General features: G+C 42.1%; 1 protein-coding gene across 14 annotated transcripts in view; it reads right to left on the bottom strand.

Annotated features, from left to right (window-relative positions):
- The window catches only part of kiaa1109 (KIAA1109 ortholog), a 637,888-nt gene that overhangs the window by 310,479 nt on the left and 305,753 nt on the right, over positions 1-21,656 (bottom strand). For all 14 annotated transcript variants that reach the window (XM_068042417.1, XM_068042485.1, XM_068042453.1 and 11 more), the window contains 5 exons: positions 12,942-13,088; positions 11,619-11,746; positions 10,847-11,049; positions 6,372-6,569; positions 2,413-2,624 (listed from right to left, as the gene is read on the bottom strand). In XM_068042417.1, the coding sequence (XP_067898518.1) occupies positions 2,413-2,624; positions 6,372-6,569; positions 10,847-11,049; positions 11,619-11,746; positions 12,942-13,088 (888 nt within the window). The remainder of the gene's footprint in view (positions 1-2,412; positions 2,625-6,371; positions 6,570-10,846; positions 11,050-11,618; positions 11,747-12,941; positions 13,089-21,656) is intronic.

The raw sequence follows: 21,656 nt of genomic DNA, 5'->3' as shown, positions 1-21,656 counted from the left end.
GAACTACCAAATTTTCAGATGCACTCTTATTCAAACTGAGGTAAAAAAATGTCAATGCCGAGGAATAGAACATAGTATCTAGTATAATCAAGTACTTTAGAGATGTGTATAAGATACTTTTGTAGCAGCATGTCTTAAACTCCAACTACACCAGTGTAAATTCTTGTGTTTTCTACACAAGTAAAATTTCCAATTTAATAGCAATTTGTGCAGAATTGTGGGAAAATTTGTGTCAACATTGTACATAGCTTAGATACTGGTTTAGGCTGTTCATAATTCAATTCACCAATCCATCAGTCTGCATTGAATTCAAATGCAAATCTGAAAGATGAGTGAATGGTGGGCTAACTTATTGAGCCACCAGGCCCCCATCTCCCAAAATATACTTTTACAAACAGTATACATTGTAGCGAGAAATAAATCAGTTCCTGGACTTGTTATAATGTTCAACAGTTGTCCCACATGAAACAATCACAAACTCGCAGTTAATATTTATATATTTTATGTATCTGCAATTTAAAAATAATTCTGAAAGCTATGAAAGCATATAGCTTGCTGAATTACAGAATCAAATTAACATATAACCAAGATACCACTTTGCAGAAAACAGGAGATACAGACATAAAAATCAATTTCCACCCCACCAGCCTCCACATCCATAGGATCATTCTCTGCCATTTCCGCCATGTCCAGCATGATGCCACTACCAAACGCATCTTCCCCTCCCCTCCCGTCAGCATTCCGAAGGGATCATTCCCTCCGCGACACCCTGGTCCACACCTCCATTACCCCCACCAGCTCGTCCCCTTCCCACGGCATCTTCCCCCTGCAATCGCAGGTGTAATACCTGCCCATTTACCTCCTCTCTCCTCACCATCCAAGGCCCCAAACACTCCTTTCAGGTGAAGCAGCGATTTACTTGTACTTCTTTCAATTTAGTATACTGTATTCGCTGCTCACAATGTTGTCTCCTCTACATTGGGGAGACCAAATGCAGATTGGGTGACTGCTTTGTGGAACACCTCCACTCAGTCCGAAAGTATGACCCCGAGCTTCCGGTTGCTGGCCACTTCAACACACACACCCCTGTTCTCATGCCCACATCTCTGTCCTGGGATTGCTGCAGTGTTCCAGTGAACATCAATGCAAGCTCAAGGAACAACATCTCAATTACCAATTAGGTACGCTACAGCCTGCCAGACTGAACATTGAGTTCAATAATTTCAGAGCATGACGGGCACCCCTTTTTATTTTTCATTATTTTATTTTAGTTTGTTTAGTTTGTTTCTACTGTGCCTACCCACTTTTTTTCATGTTTGTGCTTTGGGCTAGGCTGTTCATTTTTCTGTCAATTAACACCATCTCTGCACCAACGCTTTGTCTTTCAGCACACCATTAACATACCGTTTGCCTTTGTTTCATGACCTTCTGGTCAGTCATTCTCTGTGACCTTGTCCTGTCAACACCTTCTCTTTTGTTTTCTCTTGCCCCACCCCAGCTTTATTTGCTTAAAACCTATTACATTTCTAATATTTGCCAGTTCTGATGAAAGTCACTGACTTGAAGCATTAAATCTGCTTCTCTCTCCACAGATGCTGCCAGACCTGCTGAGTATTTCCAGCATTACTTGTTTTTATTGCAGATTTTCAGCATCTGCAGTATTTTGCTTTTATTTTTAATCCAAGTCAATGATGTTTATTATTCTTCAATGTTACAAAACTAATGGTTGCAGCATTAATAATTAACAGCAATTAGGCACTTGATTCCCCAGATGTGCCATCTTTTACAGCTCCCTACAGAGACTCCACTGTTCTTGGTCAGAATAGAAATGATTGTGTAATTCATCGGCCATCTTTACCAGGATTGACACACTGCTTTCAGTGACTGGGATTAACTTTCTACATACAATTTATAGCAACTATCCTCCAGTCACTGCAGATTACTGCAGAAATCATTGTGCTTTTATCAGGAGATGCTCCTGCACATTTAGTCATGAATTCAGTTTGCAGCAGACTCTTTTTAAATAGAGTCCATAAAAAGACTTTGTTTGCTTTGCTGTTTGCTGAATAATAAACTTTGCACTGAAGTGCATTATTTTCTGTAAGTCCTGTCATAAGGCCTGATTGGTTGACACAGAGCAACTCGGTGGCTGGCACAGTGATGTCAACAAACACTCCAATCTTTTACACATAACGGTCAGTATCTGAGATGCACATCCAGTTATGCTCTATGATTATATACTTATTATCGATACACAAATAATCTGCAAGTACATTTTTATTATGCACTGTGACCTGCAATATGCTGTTTAGTCACCTGATATAATCTTTAATCTAACCAATTGATAGTTTATATGTTAATATATTTAAATAATATTTACAATGCATTTGTCCAGCGATATTAACTTTTTACCTGATCATCAGATGCTGAATTCCCATTGACGTCTGAAGTTGGACTTCTTTCGTCACGAGGAAGATTATCGTCTGATACGTCAGTGCTATAGCCACTGCCAGTTGGAGAACCGGTAGAATCACCAGATTTTAGCATTCCGTTCCTTTCTGCTGTATTTGATTTCCCAAGAACACCCAAAACACTGTACAGTACAGCTCCTGACTGCCTTCCTCCTAAGAATCCAAGCATAGTAACAATTGGCATAAAAAAAACATGCATGCAAACCAATTTTCAGATTTCTCACTTAAATAAGTTTTAATGAAAAAACATTTTTTGTAAACAACTTCCCCCTTTCTAATACGATGGGCTGGATTTTATGTTCCCCCCGCGGCAGCTCATTATAATACACAGGTCTGGCTGCCCCCCAATCATGTGGTGGAGACGGGCTGTGCATGCTGGCACCAGCATCAGCTGCCTCCGTGCAGGTGCTGGTGCCATTTTTAAAGGGCTACCAGACCCGTTGCAAAATTTGCATATTAGAACCTGTACCCTCACCAGTACAACGCAAATAAAATGTCGCCCCCTTTCCCCCACCCCCAAACACTTGCATTGCATAGTTGCCCTCTTCTCCTCCCCAAAACACTTGAACTGCCGGGTTGACCTCTTCCCCCCGCACGACTGCACAGAGTGCAAAGGTCAGCCCCCCTACAGTAGAAATGTAGATTTGACCCCATTTCCAGCCTCCCTCCACCCCCACTACACTAAAAAACCTAAGATCCCCCTTCCCCACCTCAGTGGCTCCAGCTTTCCCTGGACGGGAAAGTGAAGGTGTGTGGGTGCCGGTCGCCGCATGGAAGATCGCGGACAGCCGGCAAGATCGCGATGAAAGGTATGTAAATCTATGCATTTTCTTTACTTAAATATTTAAAGTTGGGTCCCGCCATTGAGCGACAGTGGAGCCACCACAGATCGGACCCAGCAATGCCGGCATCAGGCTCCGTGGTGAGTCGCTGTCGGTACGATCTTCTAGTCGCCCCCCCACCCCACCACGAAGCCCGACATTGGGAGCTCAACAAAATCCAGCCTGATGATATTTCACCATTTACTTTTTTAATGCCTCCATGATCTCAATCCTCTCCCAAGCGGGCCAAAGCCAGCTGCAATTACTCACTTGCCATGTGCAAAGCCCCCCCCACTCCACCCCTGTCTCAGCATGGCACCTCCACATATAACAAAATTCATAAGAACTCAGCACATGGGTGATGATGGGCATAAGCCTGTAGCCAATCATTATGTGGTTCAGTTGCTGCACTATTGCTCCACTATAAAATCTACTCAGGATCATCTTCATCCCTCCTGGTATAAGGCACATTTAGATTTTCATTCTTAGAAAAACATAAGCAAGAAAAAGCCCTCTCCCATCATCCTCCCCCCACCCCATGATGATTTTGATATCAGCACAAAAGGATTAAACAACGAGGCAGGGCTACATAAACCACAAGCCGATTTGGTACCCAAATTCCCCAAAACTGTCTTTTTTTTTTTGACCAACGTGTATTTATATAGCATCTTTAACATAATTAAAAGAAACCCTTGCCATTTCACAAGAGCATTATAAAGCAAAATTTAACACCAAGCCACATAAGGCGATATTGGGGCAGATGACCAAAAGCTTGGTCAAAGTGGTGCATCTTAGAGGAAGAAAGAGAGGCAAAGAGGTTGAGGCCTTGGCAGCTGAAGGCACAGCCACCAATGGTAGTACAACTAAAATCAGGGATGCTCAAGAGACCAAAAGTAGTAGAGTGCTTGGGGAGCTGGACGAGATTACAGAGATAGGGCAGGATGAGGCTACAGAGGGATTTCAAAGCAAGGAATAGAATTTTAAAATCAAAGCATGAGGTTGCCTAACCAGGAGCCAATGCAGGTCAGCGAGTACAGTGGTAAAAGGTAAATGGATCCTGATGCGAGTTAGAACACTGGGAGCAGAATTTTGGATAACCTCAGGTTTACGGAGAGTAAAATGTGCGAAGTCAGCCAGGAGAGCAGTGGAATAGATAATTCTAGTGGTAACAAAGGCATGGATGAGGGTTTCAGCTGCACCTGAGCTTAGGAATGTTACAGAGGTGGAAATAGTCGGTCTTAGTGATGGTGCGAATGTGGTCAGAAGTTCATCTCGGGATTAAATATAGAGTCATAGAGTAATTTATGGCATAGGAGGTGGCCATTCAGCCCATCGAGTCCATGCCAGCTCTCCACGGAGCGATGCCGTCAGTCCTACTTCATGGCTTAATCCTCGTAGTGCTGCAAGTCTAATTCTCTCAGGTGGTCTTCCAACTTCCTCTTGAAGTCAACAATCGTCTCCGCTTCCACCATCCTTGTGGAGAGCGAATTCCAGGTCATTACCACCTGCTGCGTAAAAAAGTGCTTCCTCATATTCCCCCTACATCTTTTGCTCAAATCCTTCAATTTGTGTCCTTTAGTCCTTGTACCATGTGTTAATGGGAACAGCTTTTCCTTATCTAATTTATCTAAGCCTGTCATAATCATGTACACTTCTATCAAATCTCCCTTCAATCTCCTTTATTCTAAGGAGAACAAACCCAGCTTTTCCAACCTAACCTTGTAACTAAAATCCCCCATCCCTGAACCCATTCTGGTAAATCTCCTCTGCACCCTCTTAAGGACCCTCATATCCTTCCTGAAGTGTAGTGAATTGGACGCAATACTCTAGTTGGGGCTTAACCAGAGCTTTATCAAGATTCAGCATAACCTCCCTGCTTTTGTACTCAGTGCCTCTATTTATGAAGCCCAAGGCCCCACATGCTTTACTAACCACCATCTCAATATGTCCTGCCACCTTTAAAGATCGATGAACATACACCCTCAGGTCCCTTTGTTCCTGCACACTCTTTACAACTGTGCCATTGAGTATATATTGCCTCTCTCTATTCCTTCTGTTAAAATGCCTCACCTCACACTTATCAATATTAAATTCCATCTGCCACCTCTCTGCTCATTCTGCTAGCCTATCTATATCCTGTTGCAGGCAGTTCATATCCTCACATATGACAAAAGTTTGCAAATGGTCTGGCTCAACCTCAGACAGTTGCCTGAAAGAGGGATGGAGTCAGTGGCTAGGGAACAGAATTTGCAGTGGGGACCAAAGACAATGGTTTTGGACTTCCCAATATTTAATCTGAGGAGATTTCTGTTCATCCCGTACTGATTGGTGGACAAGCAGTCTGACAACTTAAGAGACAATGGAGGGGAGGAGAGAGGTGGTGGTGAAGTAGAGCTGAGTGTCATCAGCGTACATGTGGAAACTGATCCTGTGTTTTTGGATATTGCCGAGGGGCAGCATGTAGATGAGGAATGTGAGGGGGCCACCAGAGGTAACAGTGAGAGAGCAGGAAGAGAAGCCATTGCAAGTGATACTCTGGCCACAATTGCACAGATAAGAATGGAACCAGGCTAGTACAATCCCACCTAGCTGGAAAACAGTGAAGGGGCATTGGAGGAGGATAGTGTGATTAACCATGTCAAAGACTACAGACAGTTCAAGAAAGATGAGGGGAAATAGTTTACCTTTGCTATGGTCACATAGGATGTCATTCATGACTTTTATAAGATTGCCCCCAAAGAAGGGAAACCCACCCCCCAACCCTGCGAGGAGGCCGCCAGGTTTTACCTGACAGCATCTCCAAGCGGTGGCGAGCCCCTCCGCCTTCAGCAAAATTGAAATGGAGGTGACAAGAGACCGCCCTTGGCCTTCCCCGCCCCAGACAAAATGAGGAATGGTTCCCCTGCCATTTTTTGCCCCCCCACCTCCCACATCTCGACGCCCATCTCCAAGGCCAGAACAAAATTCAGCCTAATTTTATTTACAGCAATTGTTACAGCATAATGTGGCTACAGCCAAGAATTGAAAATGTTTCTTTATTTCTGTGCAGTTCACAACAAATACAAGAAATATAGCTTACCTTTTATGGTTAAATTTTCAACACCACATTCAAACATTATCCATCCCCACTTCTCCATGTTCAGAGGAGTTTTGGTTGTGTCAGTAGCTTTACCCAGTTCATCATCATCCACAAAAGTAAAATCTTCCAATTCTTCTAATGTGAAAATAACTTTTGACTTCTCAAAGGGGATTGCAGTGATTGAACATGTTCCTGAATCTTTTGAAATAAAAGCATTAAAACATCAAATGCATGTTTATTCTAAAATTGATCAGAGCAAATGTTATTATACAACAGTCCATTTTGCTCTGTAGATTTAACTTTTATATCTTTTTTCTTAATGATCCAAACAAAGTTCAAACATTATTTCTGGACCACAGTTTTGAAAATATGAAAATTCTCATCCTTGTTTTCATATCCCTCAGTGGTCTCACCCCTTTCCATCCCTGTAACATCCTCCAGCCCTACAACCCTCTGAGATATCTGCACTCATGGTCTCTTGCGCATCCATGTTTTTAATTACTCCACCACTGGCATTTATGCCTTCATCTGTTTAGGTCCTAAGCTCTGGGATTCCCTCCTTAACTCTCTTGTCCTCTCTCTTCTTTAAGGCACTTCTTAAAACCAAACCTCTCTCTTTTGACCAAACTTTTGGTCCTATGCCCTAATATCTCTTCATGTAACTTGGTGTCCAATTTTGTTTGAAAACACTCCTTAGAAGTGCTTTGGGACATTTTATTATGTTAAAGGTGCTATACTGAGGCAAGTTGGTGTTGTTACAATAAAGAATTAACTAAGAAGGCGATTTCAAGTTGAAAAGGGCTGATGATGCATCTTCCACGATCTAGAATGTTTTTATTTTAAGCACTCAAGGAAACCTCCCACGAGCTGCTGCCAAATATTTTATGAATTCAACTATGCTAAAATAGGAATATAGGAGGAGTAGGCCATTCAGCTCCTCAAGCATGTCCTAATATTCAGCGAGGTCATGGTTGATCAGTATATTAACTCCATCCACCTACCTTGGCTCCACATCCTCAGCTAGCAAAAATCTCAGAATTAAAATTACTAATTGAGCCAGCATCTGTTGTTTTTTTGTGGGGGAGAGTTCTACACTCCTGCCACCCTCTGTATGAAGAAGTGTTTCCTGATTTGCTTCCTGAAGGCCTGGTTCTGATTTTAAAGTTACGTCCCCTTGTCTGAGACTCCACCAGCTTTGGAAAACGTTTCTCTCAATCTACCCCATCAATTCCTTTCAAAATCCTCCAAACTTGAAATCACCCCTTAACCTTCTATATTCCAGGGTATACAAATTCAGTTTATATAATCTTACATCATATTCTAACCCTGGCAGCCCTGGTAATATTCTGGTGAATCTGCCAGTGCCAATATATCCTTTCAGAACTGTGCACAGTACCCCAGATGTGGTCGAACCAGGGCTTTGCATAGCTGTAGCAAATCTTCCCCATTTTTTATATTCTAGCCCTCGAATTATACAGGCTAACATTCCATTAGCCTTTTTGGCCTTTTTTTTTGTACCTACTACATTTTAGTACAAAAGCAAAATACTGTAGTTGCTGGAAATCTGAAACAAAAACAGAAAATGCTGGAAATCTGAAACAGACACTTGTACTACATTTTAGTGATTTGTGTACATAGACCCTTGAATCTTTTTGGACCTGTACTATTGCTAACATTTCAACATTTAAAATAATACTTGGATATTTTCTCACACTTACCTGCATTGAAATCCATCTGCCATAGTTTTGCCCACTCATTTAATCTATCAATGTCTCTTTTTAATTTTATGCTCCCATATACATTACTTATTACATCACCAATCTTTGTGTTGTTGGCAAACTTGGATATATGGCTCTCTATATTGTTATCCAAGTCATTGATAAATATAATGCATAGGTGAGGCCCCAGCACAAATCTTTGTGGGACACCACTGGTCACTTCTTTCCAATAAAGTATACTTAAGTATAGTCACACTTACCTGCTGCCTGTCTTCGACTGTGAAATCAATCTCCTAACCATTCCACGGGCATTAATTTTAACTAACAATGTATATAGAACCTTAGGGGCAAATGCTTTCTGGGGTCCATATACACTACATCCCTAGATATTCCCTTGTCTACTACTTTAGTTATTTCCTCAAAAAATTCAAGTAGGTTCATCAGACATGACCGATCCTTTACAAATCCATGTTGGCTCTTTCCAATCAACACACATTTCTCTTAGGGCTCAGTCATTCTGTCCTCAATTATAGATTCCAATAACTTCCCCACAACAAATGTTAGACTAGCAGGTCTATAATTTTCCTGGTTTCCCCCTCTCACCTTTCTTAAATAATGGAGTTAATTTTCAATTTTCCAATCTAACAATGATTCCTGAATCGACAGAGATTTGTAAAATTATAGCTGAAACATCTGCACTTTCCTCACCTACTTAAAGAAAGTAATAAAGAAAGACTTGCATTTATATAGCACTTGTCAAGACCATCAGACGTTTCAAAGCACTTAGTCGCTGTTGTAATGTGGCAGCTAATTTGCGCAAATCAAACTCCCTACAATGTATTTTTGTAATGTTGATTGAGGGATAAATATTGGCCAGAACATCAGTGAGAACTCCCCTGCTCTGCTTCGAAATAGTGCCATGGGATCTTTTACATTCACCCGAGCAGGTAGATGGAGGCCTCAGTTTAACGGCTCATCCAAAGATGGCGCCCTCTAACAGTGCAACACTCCCTCGGTACTGCACTGGAGTGTCAGCCTTGATTTTTTTTGCTGAAGGCCTAGAGTGGGACTTGAATCTGGAACCGTGTGACCCAGAGTCAAGAGTGCAACCAACAGAGCTACGTCTGACATATACTTTAAAAGCCTTAAGTGCAACCATCAGGTTGTGAGGATTTGTCAGTCTTTAGTGTAATTATTTTTTCTAATACTGTCTTCTTGCCTATATAAACTTTAGTGAGTTCCAGTCCTCGATTCATTACTAAATTCCCAGAATGTCAGGTATATTATCCTCTTCCTCAACTGTGAAAACTCAAACTAGGGGACACAGTTACAGAATAAGGGTACACACATTTAAAACTGAGATGCGAAGAAATTTCTTCTCTCAGACGGTGGTGACTCTCTGGAATTCTCTACCTCAGAGATTTGTGGAAGCTAGGCCACTATCTGTATTTAAGGTGGAGGTAGACAGATTTTTGAAATCTCGGAGTCAAGGGGTATGCGGAGCAGGCCTGAAAGAGGAGTTAAGGCCTGGGGACAGATCAGCCACGATCTTATTGAATGGCGGGGCAGGCTTGAGGGGCTGAATGGCCTACTCCTGCTCCTATTTCTTATGTTCTAATGTTCTTAAAGTAATTATTCAACAAATCCGCCTTTTCCTTATTATTTGAAATATTACCCCCATCTGTTTTTAAAGGGCCCACATTACGCTTGGCATTTTCTTCTAAAATAATTGTAAAAACTTGTGTTAAAAGATTCCTCGCAAGTTTCATTTCATATTCCATTTGGCAGTTCTTTCTTCGTTGTTGTTATTCCTTATATCTCTCCCAGTCCCCTGGATCAACATTATTCTTTGCACTTTTATATTTTTCTTTCTTAGTTTCATTTTATCCCTCACCTCTTTAGTTGACCATGGCTGTTTTATTTGGTAAGTAAAGCCCTTAGGGGTATACACTGGTCCTGCATTAAGCTAAATTCTTTTTTGAACACCTCACACTGTTCATCTGTAGTTTTACCCAATAAGTTTTGAGCAATTTGCTGTCGTCAGTCTCCGTCTCATCCCACTATATGAGCTATTTGTCAACGTCAGTTTTTTAAAAATTTCTTAGTAGTGTTTATTGTTTCCATTCGGTTTCTTGGCTTTTGGAATAATTATTTTTAAAAAAACGATTTTTAGTGGATTTAGAGAGAAGTAGTATTTTCTCCTCACACCTTTGGATACTTGACATCAGTAGTTTTCTTAAGGTTACAACTTTATTTTATTCTTTCCGGTTTTTCTCCGTTATTATCTGAAGGTGCTGACCCAACTGGTCATTCTTCATGCACGAGTGCAGGCAATGAGTGTTTGACAATGGAGGGTATCAGAGCTCAACCCAATTCTGTTCATGTGATATCCACACATACGTTTTCCAGTGGACCTCACTGGAAGGCGAAAAGTATTGGCAAACATAACGAGTTACAATGACTCAATTGTTGCTCTGGCCAAGATCAGCTAACTCAGACCTCCTGGTGTGTACGGTAGTGCCCATCAGGCTAGTTAAGTTAGCAAATTCAATGTTTCTTTCATCTAATACAAGTGTGGTAACTAGTACAGATACCAGCTGATACATATGAACAGCTAACTAAAATACTCTAGATTGTGTTTTATAGTGATCTTAAAATGTAACAACTTTGTTATATAAAATTTTACTGTATTGATAAGTGGACATTCATTTATTGAAACAGAAACCTCAGATGACAGTGATGAGTCAGCCATCTTACCTGTTGTGCTAAGACCTCTTAACTGGCCATGTATGCGATGGACATTGAGCTTGGCTGCCAGCTCTTTTCCTCTCTCAGCTCCTGAATTTGACCTCAGAGAGCCAGATGACTGTGGTTGCATTTTACTAGCATTTACATACTTGTCAAATGCAACAGGTGTTTTGCCTGCATCTGGATTGTTGGTTCCATCTTCGACTATACCCCTATCAGCAAGAGTTGCACAAGATAAGACTCAGACTGGTCAAACCAAACGTTCACTGTATATGCAATGGCAACTCAAATAGGCATTTTTCCCCCTAAATTGTAAGCACTGCATCCTAATTATTTTACTGGATCTTGATAATCTATTTACACTTGTGACTTCACAATTTAGCAACGTGAGGGGGTGTTTTCTTTATTAACACATAGAATGTTATGCATAATTGAAACGAAAAGATTGAAAAGTCACTTAAAAGGTCATATGTAAACACAAAGAGCCAACTTTGCCAAAATTGGTTACTGTATAACAGCATGATATAATTACTGGCTTGAAATGTTTACGAAACAGTAAAACCATCAAGAAATTTATTACATCTTCAGAATCCTCAAGATAACTTCTTGTCTTATGCATAGCATTCTGAAACTTGAAGCAGTTTCCTTTTTGGGTGAGATTGCAATGCAGTATAAAAATTCTATAGCAGCAAGCAACAAATTTAATGACTGCAACTTGCCTTAATGATGCATCCTGAATGCTTAAAACAGTTTTCCCCACAACAAAGCTTTATTAATTTACCTGTTCATCAGAATTTGAGTAGAAATTCTGTCAAAACACAGTGCAACCAGAGAAACCTGAGTAACATTCTTGTTTGCGATGAAGGCTGGAGATTTTTCCACTGATGCTTGCAAAAGACATAAGTTCACCTGCAAGTTTTCAAAAAATATATCTCATATATGCAAAGATTAATATTATCTTAAATAGATTTTTTTTAAATGGGATATGGGCAACACTAGCAACACAGGGTTAATTGTCCATCCCTAGCTGCCGCATACCAAGTAGGGTGGGACTGCAGTCACAGGTAGACTGCAGTCACTAGGATGCGGGCTGCAGGTTTCTTCACTACAGGGCACAATTTTTTACATCATTTTCAAGGCCATTTTACCTGGAGCCAGACCATAAATTATCAGGTTCAATTTTCTATCTTTCCACAATCCTTGGATTGCCAATCCAGTACCATAATCAATATGCCACATAACTATATAAACTATGTTAACATAAGGCACAAATACTGACCACTTCTGTATATAATATTTCTTTAAAATAAAAGTTGCTATGACAGTACATTTTCTCTTCAGATATACATTTGGGGCAGAAAACTAGACGAAGTCATTAGGTCTGCAAGATCTTCAGCACACCCCAACAAAGGCAGCGAGTACAAAAGGGGCTGGGAGAATGACAAGTCGTGCGGCAAGGTCTATAGTCATGGGTTGTAATTAAATGAGACACTGGCCCCATAATGCAACTGGGTTGCTGAGACAGTGCTCCAGCCACACAGTACTTGTTTGGAAGGAATGATGAATAGAAAGTTTTTTTTTTTAAACAGGGCCACACTGCCCACACACTACCAATTCTACTGTCAGACCCAGCACCCCAATGCTGCCTAATGCACAACAGGCAGCCTTCAGCCCTTCAATGGTTAGTGCCACAAGATAACATGGTTATGGCACTCCTGCTGCATTAGGAAAAGGTACCAAACAAAATTAAATGCATTTTTACTGTATGTCCATGAGTGGTAGTTAATCATGCAAATGACTGGCCATGCAACAATCATTGAGTTCAGCCTATTTGTGTACAGATGCACGCAGCATCTGCATGATGCCAGTAGTCACATTATTTGTCCATGAGCTGCTGCAACTTTTCTTTAGAAAGTCCACTATGTACATACAAGTTATCCCCAAAACAAAGCAAGGAAGAAAGAAAAGTTAAACATCAAAAAATAAAATGAATGTCTTCAGAACATTAAAGATCTTTACTTACTTCTAAACTTTAAAAATATGGGTAATCATTGCTAGACCATGTTCAAAAGCAATATAAATTTGGATAATTGCATGCCAGTACCTTTGGTATGGATACATTAGCTTGAAGACCCTTGATTTTCACATTATCTTGTTTAGCTGTTGGATTTGTCTGTGTCTGGCCTAATTTAGTTATACCAGTTGTGCCATTTTCTATTTTGGAGGCTCGTCCTTCGTGCTTTGCAGTTGTCTACAGAGAAAGAATTTTTGTTCAACAAAAATGTTCAGAATTATGAAGGATAAAGCTGTTTACCTTACCAATAACTACTGTTAACAGACAGAAATAAACAATAAGTGTGAAATAAGTTGAATTCTGTTTATAATCTCTGCTGGGAGAAATTCAAGTCACCTTTCTCTTTCGGTATATTCAGAGCTTGAGACATTCCAGGTAATCAAGTTCAGATCGCCATAGCTACATGGTTAGAAATACAAAATTCCCTCTGACAGTCCAATAAAGCAAAACATTCCATTGATCATAACAACAACTTGTATTTATATAGTACCTTTAACTTAGTGAAACATCCCAAGGCACTTTATAGGTGCATTATCAAGCAAAATTTTACACCTAAGAGAGATATTAGGCAGAAGCATAGCAGATGACGTTCAATATGGAAAAGCATGAAGTGATGCACTTTGGAAGGAATAATATGGAAGGACAGTCAACTATAAATGGCACGATTTTGAAAGGTCTAAACGAGCAGAGAGACCGGTGGTGTCCAAACACTCAAATCCTTAAAACGTGACAGGGCAAGTTGATAAGGTGGTGAAAAAAGCATATGGGTTGCTTGGGCATATAAATAGAGGAACAGAATATAAAAGCGAAGAGTTCATGCTGGAACTTTATAAACCACTGGTTAGTCCTCAGCTGGAGTACTATGGACAATTCTGCAATTCTGAGCACCACACTTCAGGAAAAATGTCAAGGCCTCAGAAAGGGAGCAGGGGACGTTTACCAGCATATTACCAGGGATGCAGAACTTCAGCTATGAGGGGAGGTCGGAGAAGTTCAGAACTGTTCTCCTTGGAACAGAGAAGGTTGAGGCTACCTAATAGAGGTTTTGAAGATGATGAGAGGTTTTTACAGAATAGGTAGAGCACAATTATTCCCTCTGGCGAATGGGTCGATAACCAGAGATTACAGATTCAAGCCGTTAGCAAAAGATCAAAAGGGGAGGATCAGGAGAAAGTTTTTCACTATCTGAAAAGGTGGCAATTCTGTAAAGTAACTTTAAAAGCGAGTTGGATAGATCCTTGAGGATAAGGAACTTACAGGGCTATGGACAAAAAGCAGAGATCTGGGACTAAGCACAACTGCTCTTTCAAAAAGCCAGCAGAGGTATGACTAGCCAAACGGCCTCCTTTTGTGCTGTATGATTCTATGATAACCAACAGTTTGGTTAAAAAGAGCATCTTAAAGAAGGAGAGGTAGCTAGGCAGAAGAGTTTAGGAAGGAAATTCCAGAGTGTAGAGCTTAGGTAGCTGGAGAAATGCCACAAATGGTTTTTAGCTTTAGTTTTAGAGATACAGCACTGAAACAGGCCCTTCGGCCCACCGAGTCTGTGCCGACCATCAACCACCCATTTATACTAATCCTACACTAATTCCATATTCCTACCAAACATCCCCACCTGTCCCCATATTTTCCCTACCACCTACCTATACTAGGGGCAATTGCTAATGGCCAATTTACCTATCAACCTGCAAGTCTTTGGCATGTGGGAGGAAACCGGGGCAGCACAGTGGCGCAGTGGTTAGCACTGCAGCCTCACAGCTCCAGTGACCCGGGTTCGATTCTGGGTACTGCCTGTGTGGAGTTTGCAAGTTCTCCCTGTGTCTGTGTGGGTTTTCTCCGAGTGCTCCGGTTTCCTCCCACAAGCCAAAAGACTTGCAGGTTGATAGGTAAATTGGCCATTATAAATTGCCCCTAGTATAGGTAGGTGGTAGGGAAATATAGGGACAGGTGGGGATGTTTGGTAGGAATATGGGATTAGTGTAGGATTAGTATAAATGGGTGGTTGATGGTCGGCACAGACTCGGTGGGCCGAAGGGCCTGTTTCAGTGCTGTATCTCTAATCTAATCTAACCCGGAGGAAACCCACGCAGACACTTGGAGAACATGCAAACTCCACACAGGCAGTACCCGGAATTGAACCTGGGTCGCTGGAGCTGTGAGGCTGCGGTGCTAACCACTGCGCCGCCCCCTGTGGGGCAGGGGGATTCTTTGCTAATCTGCCCTGTGTCCTCTGGGACACTCCTGCCTGCAGGTATTTGTCCAGATTCTACTGCACTCCCCTGCGGCATGTCGACTATCTGAGGCATCACCCTCAGGTTTCTCTGCCCTCTTGAGCACTTTCTTTGTCTCTGAAGGTGACTGTAAATGCTGTTAGCAATTCTGGTGGGGTGCTTCTAGTGTCTGCATTTACATAGGAGGATGTGGGGTATAATTTTTCAAACATTCTGGGGTTGGCTGACTGGACAGAAGGGGTTTTCATCCAAGATTCTTCCCAGACCTCCTTTAACCTGCCCTCTTGGTCCCTTTTTCCCCATTCCTTTCTAACCTGTTGCCTGCCTGTCCCCTTTAGTTCTCAGCAGGGGTCCCTTACAGTTCACCAGCCCTCTGCTAGAGGGTCTTCCAAACACCGACACAGGACTTGGAGGTGCAGATTTCACTGTAGGTTGGGGCTTCCCCTCAACCTGGCACATGTGGTAACTCCGACAGTACTCCACCACATTTCTGTGGAGTTTTGGCCAGTCAAACTGCTGTCTTATGTGGGCTTTGATGTTTCGTATACAGACATATATCGCCACTGCAAACTCATGGGCCATTCTTAATATTTCTCTCCGGTACCTCTGTGGTACCACTAACTGGTGAACCACTGTCCACTCCTTGCTTGTGAAGAGAACTCCATTTCCTTATAAATAGTAGCAATCAGGGATTCTCTCTGCTTCAATATCAGCCTGGGCAGCCTGTGCTAACTCTCTCTCAATACTGGGTCAGCTCACTGAACCTAAGCTAGGAAAGATCCATTTAACTCATTCCCTAGGTCTTCCAACTTTCCAAAGAAAGTCTCGGATAGACAGACCTCATGGTTAACTGCCTGCAATGCCAATTCACTCTCCTCTGGGGGAGCTGGTTTGATGATGGTCTCATTCATTACACATTCAGGGAAACTGCAGGGGTCCATCTCCTGCCACTGCCCTGTCTCTCTGACCTCCAGCAGTCTCTCTTTCACTACTGGGGAAGCTACTACCTTCATCCCCGCCAGATCATTACCTAGGAGCAGGTCAACCAGAGGCAAACTAGGGACAATCCCTACGATTACCGGTCCCGAAACTAGGTTGCACTCCAAGTGCATCAGGTGTAAAGGTACAGGCATACGCTGCCCTCCAATACCATTCACCACTATTCTGGAGTTTACTGCACTCTCTGGGGGAAAAGGTCAGGCCTTTTCCCAGTAAAAGGGATCTAGTGGTCCCTGTGTCCCTGAGGATAACTATGGGCTTGCTTGCCCCACTCGAGGGGTATGGCGTTATTCTCCCCTCAGACACAAGACCCTGATAATCCTCAGGAATCCTATTAAATTTTCCTGCACTTGCAGCCATCAGCTTCCTGGATCTCACTCTTACCACAGTTAAAGCTACAGCTTGTTCTGCTGTGCTTTCCATCAGGGTCCCCTCTTCACTGAGCAGGTGTGCCAGGATTAACCCTACAGGTTTTCCCTTTAGTTTCCAGAAATCAGCTCTTAATTCCCCTGCTTTATTACAATGGAAGCACGCAGGTCTCTGGGTCTCACTCCTACTTATAGCACTTTCCTTTTTGGCGAGAGGAGGGCTTCCTGTGTCTCCTGCTTTTCTTTCCCTCCCAGGACTGCTTGGGCTTCTGTCACCTTCCCACCCTTTGTCCTTTTCGGATTTATGGGGGTGATGAGGGAAGGTTCTCCCCTGGGAAGCTGACTAATAAATGAGAGCAAACTCATCAGCCAAGACTGCTGCCTGCCGGGCTTTATGAGCCTTCTGATCTTCTACATGTGTCTTTATGGAGACTGGGAGAGAGTTTTTAAATTCCTCTAACAAAATGACTTCTCTGAAATTTTCATAGCTGAGCCGTACTTTAAGAGCCCTCAGTCACTAGTCAAAAGCTAGCTGCTTATTTCTCTCAAACTCCAAGTAAGTTTGATCAGCTTGCTTCTTGAGAGCTCTAAACTTTTGGCAATAGGCTTCCTGTACTAACTCATATGCCCCGAGGATTGCATTTTTGTCAGTTCATAATTTGATGAACTTTCATCTGGCAACATGGAATAAACCTCATGGGTTTTTCCTACGAATTTACTCTGTAGCAGCAGGGTCCAAGCCTCAGCTGGCCACTTTAACTGCCTTGCTAGTTTTCATAAAACGCAAAAAACTCTTCCACATCTCCCTCATTGAATTTTGGGATCAGTTGGGAAAGTTTTAACAATTCTGTACCCAGCCCTGAATTATGCTCCTCCATATTGGCCATGCTTTCACTGGGGTCACTCGGTCGCTCCCTAGTTAACTCAAGCCGCCTTAGCTCTCTTTCTTCGCATTCTTTCTGGAAGGTTCTTTCTCTTTCTCTCTCCTCCCTCTCTTTTTCTTTTTCCAGTCTTGCTGTCTCCCTCTCTCTTAACCTGTCTTCTCATTCAAGTTTCCTTTGTTCCAATTGTATCCTTGCTAACAATACCCTGTCAGAGTCTATTTCTAACCCTGTTACTGCTTCTTCAGTTTCAAGGGAAAAATGGTTGGCCACTAGTCTGAGGAGTTCAGACTTCCTAGCCTTGCCACGTACAGTGATCCCACACTGCTCAACCATTTGCCTCAACTCCTCCACAGACAGTGCTTTTAACTTATCCCAAGTTACTTCATCCTGGCTTGGGGAACTACCAGTTTCAGTCATAGACATGTTAGTATTCTAGCACACACAACTACAAGAAACCTGTACTGAAATCTTTTTTCCTTTGTTTGGTATCAATTTGGTTTCCCACTTCCAATTTCTCGTTTGTGGGTGAAATTTCAGACGCTAGTCCAAAATTTCTGGTATGACCAGTTGAGAAGGGGTCTTGGGCTTCCCTCTCAGCCTTTGCCTGGTTTAACTGCAACAGGATTTAATTTTAGAAACACTGTGTTTTTAGCTCCTCCTTAGTGAATCCTTGTTCACTGCTCCAGTTGCAAGGCAAAGAAATCAAACAGGTTTCCTTAGATTTAAACAAGAAAGGTAGACATTTATTAATCTTAAACTCTAGCATGAATATGCAATAAACACACACACAGATAGAGACAGAAAAAGTAAAAAGAATAAAGGGGAAAAGTTTGAGGCAATATCTGGTAGTTACAGTCCTTTAAGGTCAATGTGGAGTCTTTGGCTGCCGCTAAGTCTTGCAATTCGTTGGGGCCCAGTTCACGCTTCAACTTGTTTTGATGTAGGAGTCTTTTCTCTCGAGGTTTGCTTGTCTTCTGTCGGTCCAGTGGCTTGGGAGAAAGCGCGAGAGAGAGCTGCTTCCTTGTTCCACCGTCAGTTGTGCACAGCCTTCTGATTCTTTCTCTGTGGCACAATTCAAAAAACCCCAGGTTGCCCAGCAAGTTAGTTATATGACTAGCTCCTTATTTAGAACAGTCTCTCCTTCCAGGTTTGTGGATTGTCCCTTAACCAGTCTCTGGAATGTGCTTCCTTACACTTTCAATGTCTGGTGATCAAAATCCATTTGGGTTAATTGGAGCAGGGAATAGTCCTTTGTCTCCACAAGCAGCGTCTCTTAGTATGCAAATGTCCTTCCAGCCCAGTGTCTGGTGATCTTCAAACAAGTCATTTCTTCACTCCAGCAAAATATGACAAAATTAATATGCCTCATTGTTTGCATGACAAGAGGTATTTTTTATTCATAAAGTAGGGAGCAACTTTGAATAAATAGGCATATCTTATCTTCTCCCTTAGTCTTATCAATATAGTGAAAACCTTTTTTGCTGGCTCTCCAATTTGTTATCTTGACATTATTATATGCCATATCATTACTGACAATCTTCAATTTTTTCCCCACTAACAGCGTGACCACAGCTTCCATCTGATAGAGTAAAAGAGGTATTGTGCTAAATTTATCAAATCAGAAAATAAAAATAAAACTCACAATAATGTTCATTAGCAAACAGAAGTGGAACTTAGCCTAAACGTCTCAACTCTAAATAAAACTCCAGAAGGATTCTCCTAGAATGGTGTCATATGAGTTAATGCTCTGAAGACTGGTACTTGTACAAGAGCTTACATTTATAAAGTATCTCACATATAATAGAATGCCATAAGATGTTCAACAATGAGAAAAAGGACGAGAAAATCGGGCTGGACTAAAAACACTGTCAAAGATTAGTTCTTGAAGACATTTTGTGGGCTGCCTGGCAACTTCTTAAACTTGGTTTAGCATGGGATTGCATTTATACTACACTCTTGTAGGTAGCCACACCATCTGGCTTTAGTATGGTTGAAGATCAGATAGTCTAATTGATTTGAGTTATGCTGCCCTCCCCCATTGATTTAGAAATTGCTTCACAGCAACTTGAAAGCTTAAACAAAGATGGTCCTTTTTTGTTTTTCTGGGCATATATGCCTATCAAGTTAATGAATATCAGAGCACCAGTGCAGAAGCTCTATCACCTATTAAGCACTTCATGATAGGTTATGAAAAGATGGCAAAATGTAGAACAATAATCTGTCCCAACATAGCTTAATCCCAACCTCAAAAAAGCACTTTGTAAAATCTCTCAGCAAATTCTATGAATTACTATGCTTACTTTGTGCATGATCTACTACCATATATTACCATTTTGTTAACAAAAAAACAGACAATTTCCAGTTTCTGAGCAATAAAAATCACTTCCCCTATTTGTCAGCAGTTTTATGCTCCTACTCCTCATGGAGTAGTAGAAATTCAGTGGGAAGCACAGCCAAACTTACATGGTGAAGTGATTAAAATCGGGGATGTGCAAGAGACCAGAATGGAGGGCAGCAAAAATATCTGAGGGTTGTAGCGCTGGAGGAGGTTACAGACTTAGAAAGGGGCAAAGCCTGGGTGGGATTTGAAAACTGAGGATGAGTATTTTAAAATTGAGAGATTGCCAAACCAGGAGCCAACGTAGGTCAGTGCAAGGGTGATAGATGACTGGAACTTGGCGTGAATTAGGATATAAACAGCAGAGATTTGGATGAGCTCAAGTTTCTGTACAGAAGATGGGAGGCGAGTAAGGGGAACATTGGAACAGTCAAAAGGTCTAGTGTTTCAAGAGTAGTAAATCAGCTGAGGCAGGGGCAGAGTCAGGCAATGTTACAGAGGTGGAAGACAGTGGTCTTGGGGATGGAGTGATTGGAAGCTCATCTTGGGGTCAAATATAATACTATGGTTGTGAACAGTCTTATTCCATCTCAGACAGTTGCATGGGAGAGGAATGGAATTGGTGGCCAAGGAAAAGAGTTTCTGGTAGGGTCAAATATAATGGCTTCCTCTGTAATGCAAACTGATAGTGTATGTACACGCAGACACACACACGTATGTAAGAAAGACTGATGTTGATCTCTGACGGCGTTGCACTTAGGGAGTTAAGATCAAGTGTAGTCTTCAGGTGAAAAGGGGTTAAAGGGTGGAAGATAATTAGGTTGGGGTATTTAGACACAAATTATACATTTAGTGCTTAATTTTGTAGAATACTTTGACTTCATGTTATTTATGTTCATTTCTTGTCAATTTTTCAAATTATAAGCACCTGTGTCCACATTTATTTCTAACACTGACCATGTAAACTTCCCATGCTGTAATTACACCTTCCTGCCATTAGTGGTATCATTTAGACTTCCAGGAAGTATTTCACAAGATTCCAGAAAAATAGCTGTCAGAAAAGATTGAAGGCTAAATTTTCCAAGACTCAGGGTTGGATTTTACTAGCTGACAGCCGATCTCAGCGGCAAACTTTCCTGTCACGGCAGCTCATTAACATCAACACGACACGACACGCCCCCAAATGACATGGAGGGAGCAGGATTTCAGGCGCTGTGATTGGCGTCAGGTCAGCTGAGTGTCAGGCGCTGGGGCCCTATTTAAAGCGTAGCCAGTCCTTCATTAGGGTTAAGAACCTACAGATGAAACCTGCATCCAGAAGTGAATGAAGTGTTGTACTGCTGAATATGCTGTTCATTTTCTGCACCAGGCAAAATTCCGAAGATGACAGAGGGGTGCTCCAGGGTGGCCCCACGGTTCAGCGATGCCTCCCTGCTCACTCTCCTCCAGGCTATGGGCAAGAAGAGGTCCTCCTGCCTGACCAAGGCACCCTGGCTGGAGGTGGCAGAGGTTGTCAGAAGCAGTGGGGCCATCTGGCATGACTGGGTACAGTGTTGCAAGAGGATGAACAATCTGCTCCACTCTGCAAAAGTAAGTGGCACTTAGTATCATGGCTCCACTGAACCTGGGTGTGCCCACACAGAGTGGCACATATGTGCCACTGCCATGCCAAAAACATGGAAGCTGGGCAGGGAGGAATGACGTGACATCAACTGATGAATGTATGAAAGAACTCACCCTTGTCTGCTGCTCAGAGCATGGCACCTACATGAGTGGCTCACTCAGTAGTGTACACAAAGCATTCCCCACCTTTGGGCCCAGCACCCATCTTGTGACATGTGTGATGTTGTTGATCTGCCATGTTTAACATTGGCCTCTTTGGTAATCCAGGCAAAGAGGGCCCACGATGCAAGGGAGGCGAGTCG

The sequence above is a fragment of the Heterodontus francisci genome, chromosome 1 (assembly GCF_036365525.1).
Source record: "Heterodontus francisci isolate sHetFra1 chromosome 1, sHetFra1.hap1, whole genome shotgun sequence".
NCBI lineage: Eukaryota > Metazoa > Chordata > Chondrichthyes > Heterodontiformes > Heterodontidae > Heterodontus > Heterodontus francisci.
Note: the sequence above shows the minus strand (reverse complement) of the source record. Positions and strands in the feature narration are given on the sequence as shown.